The sequence below is a fragment of the Triturus cristatus genome, chromosome 1_2 (genome assembly GCF_964204655.1).
Source record: "Triturus cristatus chromosome 1_2, aTriCri1.1, whole genome shotgun sequence".
Classification (NCBI taxonomy): domain Eukaryota; kingdom Metazoa; phylum Chordata; class Amphibia; order Caudata; family Salamandridae; genus Triturus; species Triturus cristatus.
Genome location: NC_140580.1, coordinates 1,112,081,861 through 1,112,094,563, shown reverse-complemented (window position 1 = coordinate 1,112,094,563; position 12,703 = coordinate 1,112,081,861). Strand labels below are relative to the sequence as shown.

Sequence of the window (12,703 nt, the reverse complement as noted above, 5' to 3'; positions counted from 1 at the left end):
GTTTGGAAATATAGCCCATTGTTTCTGCATTTTCTACTAGTGATTTTATTTCTTGTTTCAGATCATTAGTAGAATCAGATTGTAAGGGGCGATAGTTCTTCTCATCAGAAAGCAATCTCTGACACTCATCATGATAGGAGGTTTTGTCCTGAACTACTATCACCCCACCCTTGTCCGCTTGTTTTATCACAATGGTGTCACATGATCTCAGGTTTTCCAAAGCAGAGTTTTCTTCTCTGCTCATATTTTGGAAGGGTTGTTTTGGGTCTAATTTTTCAATGTCATTGAAAACCGCCTGTTCAAACGTGGTGATCTCCACTGGAATCATATGAGGCGGAGGGGTGAAGGTCGATTTCACACGTAGCCCAGTTTCATTTGAATCCTCCAAGGAAGGTTCGCCTTGTTTCTCAAAAAAGGCCTTGAGTCGCAGTTTTCTAAAGAAGCCTGCCAATTCACAATGGAGTTGGAACTTATCAAGGCGTGTAGTTGGGACGAAACCTAGACCTTTGTTAAGGACCTTCTCTTCCATGGTTGACAGAGGTCTAGTTGCAAGATTAGTAACTAAACCCTGCTGTTGCTCGTTCCTGCTTGGGGTTCTTCCGTTGTTCTGCTCCGTGTGCAGCTGCCTACTGGCTCTTCTTCCTCCCAATGTACTTGATTTGTACCTTTCCTTCTTCCCCTTCCCCTTCTGCCCCTGCCTAAAAAAGGCGGTCTGAAGGCTTTGGGGGGAAATGTTGGTTGTGGAAACGGTGGTTGCCATCCGTATATCTGCCAGTATGTTTAATTGATTGGAGTAATCTTTCAGGGCATGTTAAGTGGCTTATTCTTGATATGCATGTGTGCGATTCAGAAGTTCTATATATGTTTCTATGTTCTATGGTTTTTTATTTTTGGTGTCTGTTGGTGTCGTGTGTGTCTTTTACATACCAATTCTCGAGCTACTATTCTTTTTCTAATCTATCTTTTTTATCTATTTTCCTCTCTTCCCTTTTTCTTTTTTCAAAATGTCAAGTGGTAATGATATTAAATTGCTTCATTCAATGTTAAAGGATTTAGGCACCCTGTTAAACGTACTAAAGTATTCGATTATTTAGCGAGGTATAAAGAGGATATTTGTTTAATTCAGGAAACTCATGTAGATGATAAAGTTTTTTCTTATATGAATAAAAAATGGGTTGAGACTGTTATTTCATCTCCGGCTCTCAATAGGAAAAATGGGGTAGCAATCTTTTTGCAAAACAATTACATTTTCAAATTTTGCATAATCATTCGGATTCTAAAGGTCGTTTTATTATAGCTAAGATAAAAATTGACAATAAGGGGTTCCACCTCATTAATGTTTATGAACCTACTAATGATACCCCAGAGTTTTGGTTAAGATTTACATCAGAGGTTCTAAATTTGGGTAACGTTCCTCTGATTATTGGTGGAGATTTTAATCTTATTTCCAACCCCCTACTAGGTAGAATATCTCAAGCTAAATTTCGTCCTCAAGGGTGTTTTTCTCACTTAAAGCATTTTTCAAGTCTACCAAAATGGTTGATATTTGGCGTCTACATAATCCTACTGGCAAACAATTAACTTTTTTCTCTAACCCTCATAACTATTATTCAAGGTTGGATTATTTTTTAATTTCTTGTAATTTAATGTCCTCAATTTCTAATCCAGAGATTCAGAATATAGATATTTCTGACCAAAGCATCTTCTCTCACTACTAAATTGTCTTTATTGAATAACAAACTTTTTGATTTTTTAGTGTTAGCAGCTGTGAAGTCAATTACTGCTAATTGGAAACAATCTTCTTTATCTGTTCATGCATGGTGGGCCTGGGTTATCTTTACAAGAAAGGGTGCTAATTTGACTTAATCTGTTTTTTTCAGAATAATCCGAACTATTTACATTTCTGGAAACCAATTGATGATTATTTATTTTTGAATCCATAATATATACAAGTTTAATGATATCTTTATGTAGTATGACTTTTTAGCTTTAGTAGCTCAGTAATCTGTTCTTATGAATGTATGCTGTTGTTCTTTTCATTTTTTACTTGCAATGATATCATTTACTTTTGTAGGTATTATAATCTTGAATTTCTTACTTATAAAATTAGAATATTTATCTTTATTCATAATATAGTATTGGATTAATGTTTGTACCTTTTCGGAGCTCTTTTTTGTATGTTTCCTATTCTCAAAAAATTCTAACAAAATATTTTAAACACAAAAAGGACACAGCAGCATGTGTGCATGGAAAGCAATACTCGCTAGAGAACGTAATACCCATGCTGTACGTACAGGATTCATTGTCACCATCCGATTTGTTTTTTTAGTGTTTCATGCTATGGTTTTTTTTCTCCTCGGGCAATTGTTCTCTCAGTCTCAGCACGGAAAGCAGTTATTTTTATTGAACATTTTATTTTTTCTATTTTGAGTAAAAATTTAAGTTTTCTAGATTGCCATTGCCCTATCATAATTTTAATTATCAAAGGTGCACACATTTTCTGTGCTTCCCATTATGCAAGAATAAAGGTTACAATGCACAAAGGGGAGGACGTAGTCATTGGGTTTATTTCATGTTGAGTTGTCTATGACCTAACATTCACTGTGTGATAGAACTGAAGAGCTGCTCAGCAGCATTACAAAAACGAATATTCACTGGAGAATGCCAAAACGCCGCCCTCGTCAATGTGCATGAGGCAGGGGTCAATTTTCAGTCCACTGTGAATGGAGTGGTGGAGTCCTGCAGAGACAGCAGACCTCCATCCCTGCATTCATATTCCCTGCACGGAGACTTCTTAAGAATCAGACATTTGAGGGGAGTGGGCAGTGGTTCTTTTGACCACTCCGTGCTCCTCCTGAGTGCACTTGCCACCATCCATAAGATGGAAGCAATACCTCAAGGAATGGACTATCATACTTGTTGGGCAATATTAACCGATTAATGATTTGCAACTGCAGTTGTGGTTGCAAACCATTGCTACATATCATTGCAGCTCTCAAGGGAGATGGGATACCACTTTCAAGTCACAACCTTCATGATTTGGGATGAATTGCAAAAAAGCACTTTGTGAGTCAGAAATGTTCTGCAAAGACTTTTCCGATTTGCAAAGTATCTCTGCGCAAAATGCGGGGGTGATGGTTAACGGAAGTTACATCATCCCCTGGTTGACCCAATAATATCATAGGAAGTGACATCAAATAATCTTTGAAACTGAATCACCCCTAGTAGTGATATCATATGACCTTGACCCTGAAGGCATCACAATAATTGACATTGCTGATATTAAGAACCCCTTATGTGCACAATTACATAATAGCATAACAGTTACTAACACAGATAAATGTATAGTTTATATGCCACCTATATATTGAATAGAGGGCTCACATATTAGGAAATTGCACATTTCTGCATAAAAAATTATATGTTTTCTGGATAAAGAAACACTGTAAACTCACATTATTCATACCACAGTGTAAACTCCTGTTACCCTAAGAACCTAATGTACTGTTAAATTACAGAGAGATGCATAAAAACAGTATTGGCTTCCTCCACTTGTATTAATTCAAGCAGGCCATATTTTGAATGTGATTTTTGTTATTCACTTAATTTATTTGTTATTGTAATTACTACATTTTCATTATGATCACTTGTAACACATCACCACCCATTCAAAGCACAGAGATGAAGTTTATGTTCAAACACATTGTTAGAAATGGGGGTCTCTAGTTGGCACAGGTATGCACTTGCGACAAGCAGGGACTCTCAATTCTAAGTCAGGATAAGGGGATCACCCTTTTAAATAACCCCTGCTCACCCTTTAGGTAGTGTGGCGCAAGCAGTCAAGTCTATTCTCAGGGCGTCATAGGTTAAGCATTTGTGAACACATACAGTAATGCAATGACACACCACAAATGGACACCAGTCAAGGTTATATCAAAAATAGTTCTCTTTATATAAAGCTTAGCACAAGACCAGAATAACGATTAAAATGACCACAGTATTATTTTAAAGTTCGATGTTCTTGTAAAAAGGCTTAAAATGCAAAAATAGGCTTCTTTTACTCAATTCTGCTTCTTTTCAGGCTTTGTACGGTTCGTACCTGGGTGTGCGACTCGTCCGCATTAAAAACAAAGAAAGTACGAGTCAAACAATCGGTGCGGACTCCGGGGTCCGTGACGCGCACGCTGCGGTGCGAACAGAACAAAGTACCTTAAGTTCGTGGGGTCCGCGACGGACAGTGCGGGACAAGTTGATGGGTCCGGGTCGTAGTTCGGCAGCGTATCCGGTCTGGTCGGGTCGCGGCGTCAGTACGCGGCGTTGGTACGTGATCTTCAGGGATACGTGCAGATGGCCCGGATCAGCTTGCAGAGTCCGTGGCGTTCGGCATTCGAGCCGTACCTTCGGTGCGGATGGGTGGCGACACTTCTCGGCGCCGTACAGCGTACGGGGAGGATCAGCGTACTGCGGCTTCTCGGCTCTGAGTACGGCACGGTGCAGTACGTTGGCAGCGTACGGTCCGTACCTGCGGGACGATGGAACTTGGGTCCGGCGTACAGGGTTCGGCAGCCAGTGATGTACGTCTCGAATCGGCGGGGAAGGTTAGGTGCAATGCAGCCGGGAGGGATACGGCGCGTACTAACGCTTTTGGATCAGCGTAGACGCACGGTGCCGGGCGGCAAAGACACGGCTCCGCGGCGGATGGTGTACGAGGCGTACTGGGGCCAAATCCAGCGGGAAACAAGCACAGATTGTCCAGGCAACTCAATTTTTGAAGGCAGATGAGTCCAATGGTCCTGGGACTCAGTTCAGGGGGCAAGCTCTTCTTCCAAGCCCTTGGAGATAGTTGAAAAACAAAGTGCAAAGTCTCTTTCAGTCTTTTCCTCTCCTATCTCAGCAAGGCACCAACTGCAGGCCAATCCCCCAGGTCAGGGAAAGTTACTCCTCCTTCAGCTTCTTCCAGGTCCTTCTGGTCAGGCAGAGTTCCTTCGTGGTTCAATCAGGATCTGATTTCTAAGGAGCAGGGCTCCTTCTTTTATAGCACAATTCTTTTGTTCTTTGTCGCCAGGGGGCCTGGGCCTGGCTCAGTCCAGTTTTGGAGCACTTTGTTGTGGTGACTCTGCTCTTTCCTTTCAGTAGCAGGGCAGAGACATCAGCCGCTCCACAGGGGGCGGAGCCGGCATTGTGGTGGCAGAGCACAGGTCTATTCAGAGTCAAAGGTGTACTCCTCCCACCCATCCTGGTGTAATCTCTCTACCCACCACCTGGCAGCCAGCCTGTCTCCTGGAATTCCCCAGCCCTGCTCCTTTACTGTTACTAGGCAGAACACACACACACAGCAGAGGCGGACTGAAATGGCCAGGTCAGTAAATACTAACTTTCTAAAAGTAGTATTTACAAACACAGGATATTAAAATAAACTTTACTAAAAGAAGTATTTTATTATTCTGAGTTCAGGCATACTAAACTTGACTTTCTACCATGCTCTCGGAGTCCACTGGGATTACAGCGTGTAGTAATTCCAGCAGCCCATTCTGGCCTATTGGGAGCAGGTAGCCTTCAATAGTGAAAAACAAAAATGGCTGTAATTCACTATTAGGACATGCCACACACCTCAGGGCATGTCCTACCTTGTCCTTACAATGCACCCTGCCCTAGGGCCTACCATAGGGGTGACTAATATGAACGTAAGGGAAGGTTTAGGGACTGGCAGGTGGGGACACTTGCCCAGTCAGCATGACAGTACCAGACTGCATGCAGGTTCCGCAATGGCAGACCTTAGACACATGTTACCAGGCTGCTTCTATGGGTGGCACAACCAGTGCTGCAAGCCCCCTAGCAGCATTTGGATATACAAGCCCTTGGCACCCCTGGTGCACTCTACTAGGGACTGATAGTAAACCAAATAAGCCAAACATGGAAGTCAATTCACATAATACATTTTACCATAGGGAGAGCATATGCACCTTAGCACTGATCAGCAGTGGTAAGGTGCCCAGAGTCATAAAACAGCCAACACCAGGTCAGAAAAAATACAGGAGGAAGGCAAAAAGTTTAGGGATGACCCTGCAAAAAAGGCCAAGTCCAACACACATCATCTTACATGATGTTATAGTAATCAAAAAGTGGAAGCATGTTATTCAAATTGTAGGTCTTGTTTTACCTTGATTTATTCAGGAGAGAGTGCATTGCACTGCTGAATGCATTTGTTTAAATGAACAAAACCTTTAATGTCCCAGGTGGTGCTGGGAGCTGCAGAAAGTAAGCAGTGCTCATCAAGACATCATGGGGCATATGTACAAGCCCTTATCGCCACCACAACGTCACATATAGTGACGTTGTGGTGGCGATAGGGGCTGCACCATATGTACAAGGCACTTAACGTGGCTTAACGCTGCCTCGTGCATAAGGCCACCTCTCACACTATGGGTAGTGTGAAAGGAGTGGGCAGTGGGTGTTGCGCTGCCCCCTATGTACAAGGGTGGCATACATAGGAAGCAGTGCCAAAATTAAGACCAGGTAAAAACTGGTCTTAAGATGGCGAAATGGGGAGAAATGCATTATTTCCCCCTGTTTTTGCTTTTTTTAATGTGTGCTGCCTTGTGCACCACACATGGAAAACGCAAATTGCCATTGTTTGTTTATGTACAGGAAGGTATCCCTTCCTGTACATAAACAAACTTTAAAAAAAAAAGAAGCCATTTTGTCACTTTCATGTGTGCTGCATGAAGCAGCACACATGGAAGTGACAGAATCGCATTTTAGGATTGTTTATGTGCAGGAAGGGACACCTTCCTACACATAAACAATCTTCCCCTGCACTTAGGCACCCTTGCACTATGGTGCAAGGGTGCCTGCGTTGGCTAAACTTAGCGCCATAGCAGCGGGAAACGCAAGGCTGCACCACATTCTCGTAAATATGGTGCAGCCTTGCGTTTCAGAAGTGGAGGAGAGAGGTATTAAGCCAGGAAGGCTAGCGCCTCTCTCCTCCACTTCCTTGTACATATCCCCCCATGTACTTTCTGTTCTCACCATAGCCTTTGCAACCACTGAAGCCAGGGGTCATAAAGGCAGTGCTAGGGGTCACAGAAGGCAAGCCAGGGGTCACAGGGACGACCCCTGATGACCCCCAAATGATGTCCATGCCTCTAGTAGATTGCAACTTATTATTTTTCAGGCTTAAACCATGTGATTTTGTGAACCCATATGCTTGGCTACTACAATAGTACTTTTTACATCGGGTCAAAAGCCATTTAAGGGCATTTTGTGGTAATTTAGTGCCAAGTAGTAGGGGCACCCTAAGGAAACCGCTTAAGCTGGCCTTATGGAAGCTCTAACTTTTGCAGCAGTGCCGTGCATCACTGTGCAGCCTGGGCCTCCTCAGTTATACAAAGGGAAGTACGAACGGGATACTGGGCGGAGTCAAGCCACACCCATCCAGACTCCCAAATCTGGCTTTTCTTTCATTGATCATTCTTAGTCTGTTCTAGTGATGGTGACATAACTGACTGTTGAGTGATCTACCAGAAAATGACAATAATGTACTATGTTTACAATAAATCACTGATGCAGGGCAATTCAACATGTAGTTTGGGGTGGTGTGTCAACCTTGTAAGGGAATAGATCCTCATTTACCATTCTTTCCTAGGGGGCCTAAACACGTGGATGGGTTGTCCATTCGCTCTCAGACGCAGTCTAGGGGGCTGGTTAGAACCACAGTGCTGATTCCATTTTGGGTGCAAACTCCCATTTACTCTTGGAAATGGGATAACAAATGTGGTGCTATTCGCCTATGCACTAATTGCACCTGTGCTACTTGCTAATGTGGAGATTGCATACCCCGTGCTATTTACCAACATGTTGATGTCAGCAACAACCTGACGAGGATCTTGTTGGCCGATACCATGGAAGCAACTGAGTGTCTGGACAGTGGTCATGTCTGCAATAGTCTTCATTTCTTACACAGTCTTTAGCACAAGTCCTCATTAGTGAGTCGCTGCTTGATTACTATTGAAGAGCTCCTCACCAGATGGACAGTAAGAGGGCTGTACCTTGTGGTGGATGCCAGATACCATGTGATACTGTCAGTCTACTGCAGGCCCTGGCATGGTGCTGTTCGTTGCCTGCAGAAATACAATTGTCAAGTGTAATGCATATGAATCCAGCAATACAGAGGGGGAGAAGGTGAAGGGGAAGCATAACAGGCAAGCAAAAAAAAACAAGAGGGGAGGGAGCAGGAGGGTCAGGGGACATATAGAGCGTTTTTCTGTTTGTGACTGCCATGATTTACATGGTGGTGCCCGAAAGAGGGACGCCGGTTGCAATGTCATCAGTGGGTCTGAACTTGATTGGGCAGCCCCCTGATGTCTTGAGTGTTTGTGAAGACGGGTCCAGCGGCAGCTCCATCGTCAGGTAGACCACCTTCTTCTACACTCTAAATGAGACAGGGAAAGGAGAAGGTGGGCAGTCTTAAGTTTCCTTCTGCTTTGAAAACATATATCCACGTTACGGCAGTGCAGTTTTTAATGTAAGTTTTGTCTGTGCTTCCATGCTACAGCAATAGCAGAGGCGTAGAAAACTGTCCTGGGCAATATATTTCTGGTAATCTTAGAGTGGTCCACTGATCCAGCATTACTTCTAAGTACATGAGCTCTATTTACATCCAGTGTATGATCATTAATGTTATGTGGATATGCTGAAAACTTTACATGGATCCAGGCTTCTCCAGGTCTGTCCTGGACCCCCCTCATCTAAGTGCTCTGAAACAAATAACAATGACCTTACCAAAAGAAAAGGGCATGATGGATAAATAGAGCCCAATGCAGGAAAAAAAGTAGCTTGCAAAGGGAATCTTGTGCCATTTGCATCCTCATCTTTGCGTTTTCAGTCAGTCCCTTTCTCAATGCAACTTGTACAACGGAAGTTTCACATTTGTGTGGATTTCACAACCTGGGTGTGTTAAATTGTATATTGTTCAACATCCTCAATCGTGAAACTGGTGCTATGCTGCTTGCTTAGTAAGGTACCACATTTGTGAACTAAGTGTGTACTAAAATATGAAATGTACCTGCTTTATCTCTTCCACAGATTGTGCATGTTCACATTAGACCTTGGTAACCACTTTAATGAAATGTCTAATGTCAGATTCTGCCCTGTGTCTGTCCCCGCCTTAGAGATACTTCTGACATTTGCAAAGATGATCAGTAAATTATTCAACAGATCTATCATTAGAAATATTTATTAATTAGTTGAAGGAAAGTGAAGCTTAGGAACGATAAAAGACTTAGTACTGGAATGGTTCTAAGAAATAGATCAAGTGGTGAGCAGTTGCAAGAAGGCTGGGAATGGAAAGGAATGTCTTGCACATAAATTACCATCAACATGAGTATATGAATGTGGTCAATTTTACCTTTGAGTCCTGTGACACTGGAGAAGCTAAGGAAGACCTGAATATTTCTTAGGCTATGTTATGTTAAGGTGATACATTTATTGTTAATAAGCATCAATTATTTTGTTACAGATGAGAAATGTTTGGAAAATCACACTTTGGCCAAAACTGCCCAGGAGAAAATCAACGCTGCCCTCCATGAATATACCATGTGCCATTATCCTCATTGTATGGACAAGTTCCGACTGTTGTTGTTGCGGTTAACTGACATCCGGTCTATCAGCATGCTGGCTGAGGACTACCTCTACCACAAACATATGAGCGGGGAGGTGCCTTGTAACAACCTGCTCATTGAAATGCTTCATGCCAAGCGGGCATGAATGGCCATCAACCTAATGACTCAGAGAACAGCCACCAGAGACACACTACGCCAGTGGTGCTCCCTGGCAGAAGATGCAAAACAGAGTCAGATTGGTCTGTCACTGATGCCCATCCACAAAAGCATTTTTCCTAGTAATGTATTTAACCTATACTATTGGATTATTTTGAAAGATTTATTTTAATATAACTGTGGTTTATCAGCACTAAAATACTATGTGATATATGTATTGATCTTTAAATATGACCATCTTCTTTTTACTTCTACCAAGATTCAAAATGATCCATCGGAGAAGGGATTAAATGGCTACATTTTAATAGCAACCTAGTGTGATCAGATTTAAGGGACTCCCACAAGTCATATGCTGTAGGAAATATTGCATCTGAAGCTTTTGAAATGAGAATATTATGCATATTTATTTTTGTTATCCTGCAAAAGAAATTGCAATTTTATGCTCGAGAACGACCACCACTCGATAACTTGTGTTTATTGTATATCAACTCACTAAATACACATAGCAGAAACTCAGACTAATTTAAGACATTTAATTTAACTTCCAGTGGTTCTCCTTCAGTGTATGTTTTTCCAACTGCTAAATGTTCTATGCATTTTGACATTTTTTCCATACTTATTCCTTCGCTTAAATCATTCTGAGGATACTGGTTTCACTTACCATTATTGCTGATTTCTGATTCAACATTCTGCGGATTTGTACCATGGGTAAGCTATAACATTGAGTAAATGCTTTACCACAGACCAAGATAGATGACTTTGTAATGTTTGTTGCCATTCCTTGAAACTAACATCTTAACATGTATCAGCAGATGGAGAACGCATGCAAACACTAATAAAGGAACACATGTTTTGCTATGTGGATCTCCAAACAGTTAAAATTCATATTAACTTGAAGCTATCAGTGAGAACTATGAAAATGCCTATGAAAATTAAATAACCTATCAGAGAAAAAATTGAAAATGATAACCCTCAAATTATGAAATGTAGTATCACTTTGTGACACAGGTGCATGGGTAACATTCTATCATGAGTTAAAATGCATGTTAGGTATATTTAGATTATTGCCAGGGGTTAACTTAATTAATCGCCTTGGACTGGCACTACTGATCTCCAATACAATTAGGGATCCAACTATGCATTGTGGTGTCTTGAATCAGATGAAATACTCCCCCTTTAATGAAGCAGTTGGAATATTATGTGGCAATCTAACCAATGCTTGTTTCTAGAAATATTACTATGTATTTGGCTTGATTCGAGTGTGATCTGATGGGTTCACTTGGTTTGAGAATCAACAGACCTTATTTAATGCTTTACTAGAAATTCCCACAAGGTATATGTTTTTGAAGTTGCAAACAAAACCTGTTGTGTTTCTAGATTGCATAAGACATACAGAGGGTCTAACAGATCCAATTGGATATGAGGGAGGAGTGATTGGTGTGAAGCAACTGGAAAACAGGATAAGGGGCCCAGTCTGTTCTACATGCCTATTGGTGGCCAAACATTTGATCTACTTTTGAGTAAATATTGCCCGCAGAGGGTATTCACTTTAGGTTTGCAAAATTATATTTTGCCCACAAAGTTTTGCAGAATTTCAAGTTCTCACACACTAGATCATTTGCAAAGCGTCCCAATTTCCCTTCGCCTTCTCTGGTGCGCAATGTTTTCTTCAATTAGCAATATACTTTTATGCCACTTTAAACCGAACCATGAAATTTAGGTGTCTATTGCAACAAAGAACAAAGTGTTGGAAGGAATGCTTGTGTGAATCTGAGCCACTGTCCATCCACGAGGACCCCTTCCAGTGCATTGTTTTTCACCCACTATTTCACTCCTATTTGAGGAGAGCCATAGATTGTTTATTTGAATCATAATCCCATACTGAGAAATGCGTGCCGAAGTTTTCATTGCAAGTTTTACACTTTGTGGATATTTTCCACACAGGCATTGGGGATGAGAAGGACACTAACTGTTTTCTGGAAAGAATATGCTTTGTAGAACCATTTTGTGAGCTTTAAACAACAACAAATGCTCCGCAAGTTGATGCAAAAGTCAATATTTCCAAAAGAGATGTCATTTGAAGCAAATAAAAGAACAAACAATGCAAGATATGAAGTTTTCCATAGACCTTTTCAACAATAAAAAAACATTGCAACTTCCCCACCCTAGTTCTCATAATGAGAGACTTTCAGAAAAGGAGCTACAACCATTTTAGTAAATGGAACACTATTTTGCTGACTTAGAAAACGGCTGACCAGCCTACTCCCATAGTAGAGAAATTATTTAATGTGTTATTTCATGAGACATTATACTGCTTGAAATATATATTCAGGTATCTGTTCATGCCCTCCTATAGTCAGTTTGCAATACAAAAACAATTTTACTCCATATGCACTGTATTGCTGACTGTCAATTTAACCGATTGCAACTAGAATTACGCCCTGTGCGTTTTTAAATGTTCTAATAATTTACCCTCCTTTATAAATAACACTGCAAAAACACAATGAATGAAATGACACATGCATCAGGAATTTAGAGTCATTTGCACTTGATCACAAGTATTATGGAGTAACTGTTGAAAGCAGGTGTGGCATACAGTTTTACACCGCCATGTTTCGCCAGTCTACAACTAGTGGTAACTACTTGATCAAAACTAGAACCAAACAAGTAAGTGACCGTAGGAAAATGAGAGCACATTAATTTTGCACCCATTATATCACTAGTGCAAGAATCGAATTGCTATATACGAATTGCTATCTTTCTGACCGCAAGTGCGCGCTTGCGGTCAGCAAGTTATCGCTCGAATTGAAAATCGACTTGAGAGGCAGCAAAATCAACTCAAGCAGCAGTGCCCTCTGGCGTGTTGTGTGGTGCCTCTGGCACTGATCTTTCAGCCCAGATTGAGCTCCCGGCGCTAAAAACCAGCA

At 41.4% G+C, this 12,703-nt stretch overlaps 1 protein-coding gene across 1 annotated transcript in view; it reads left to right on the top strand.

The window, feature by feature from the left end:
- Positions 1-11,410, top strand: part of NR5A1 (nuclear receptor subfamily 5 group A member 1) — a 426,966-nt gene extending 415,556 nt beyond the window's left edge. The window contains exon 7 of the mRNA XM_085616228.1: positions 9,518-11,410. Coding sequence (XP_085472354.1) covers positions 9,518-9,765 — 248 coding nt within the window. The 3' untranslated portion in view covers positions 9,766-11,410. The remainder of the gene's footprint in view (positions 1-9,517) is intronic.
- Positions 11,411-12,703: the final 1,293 nt, after the last annotated feature.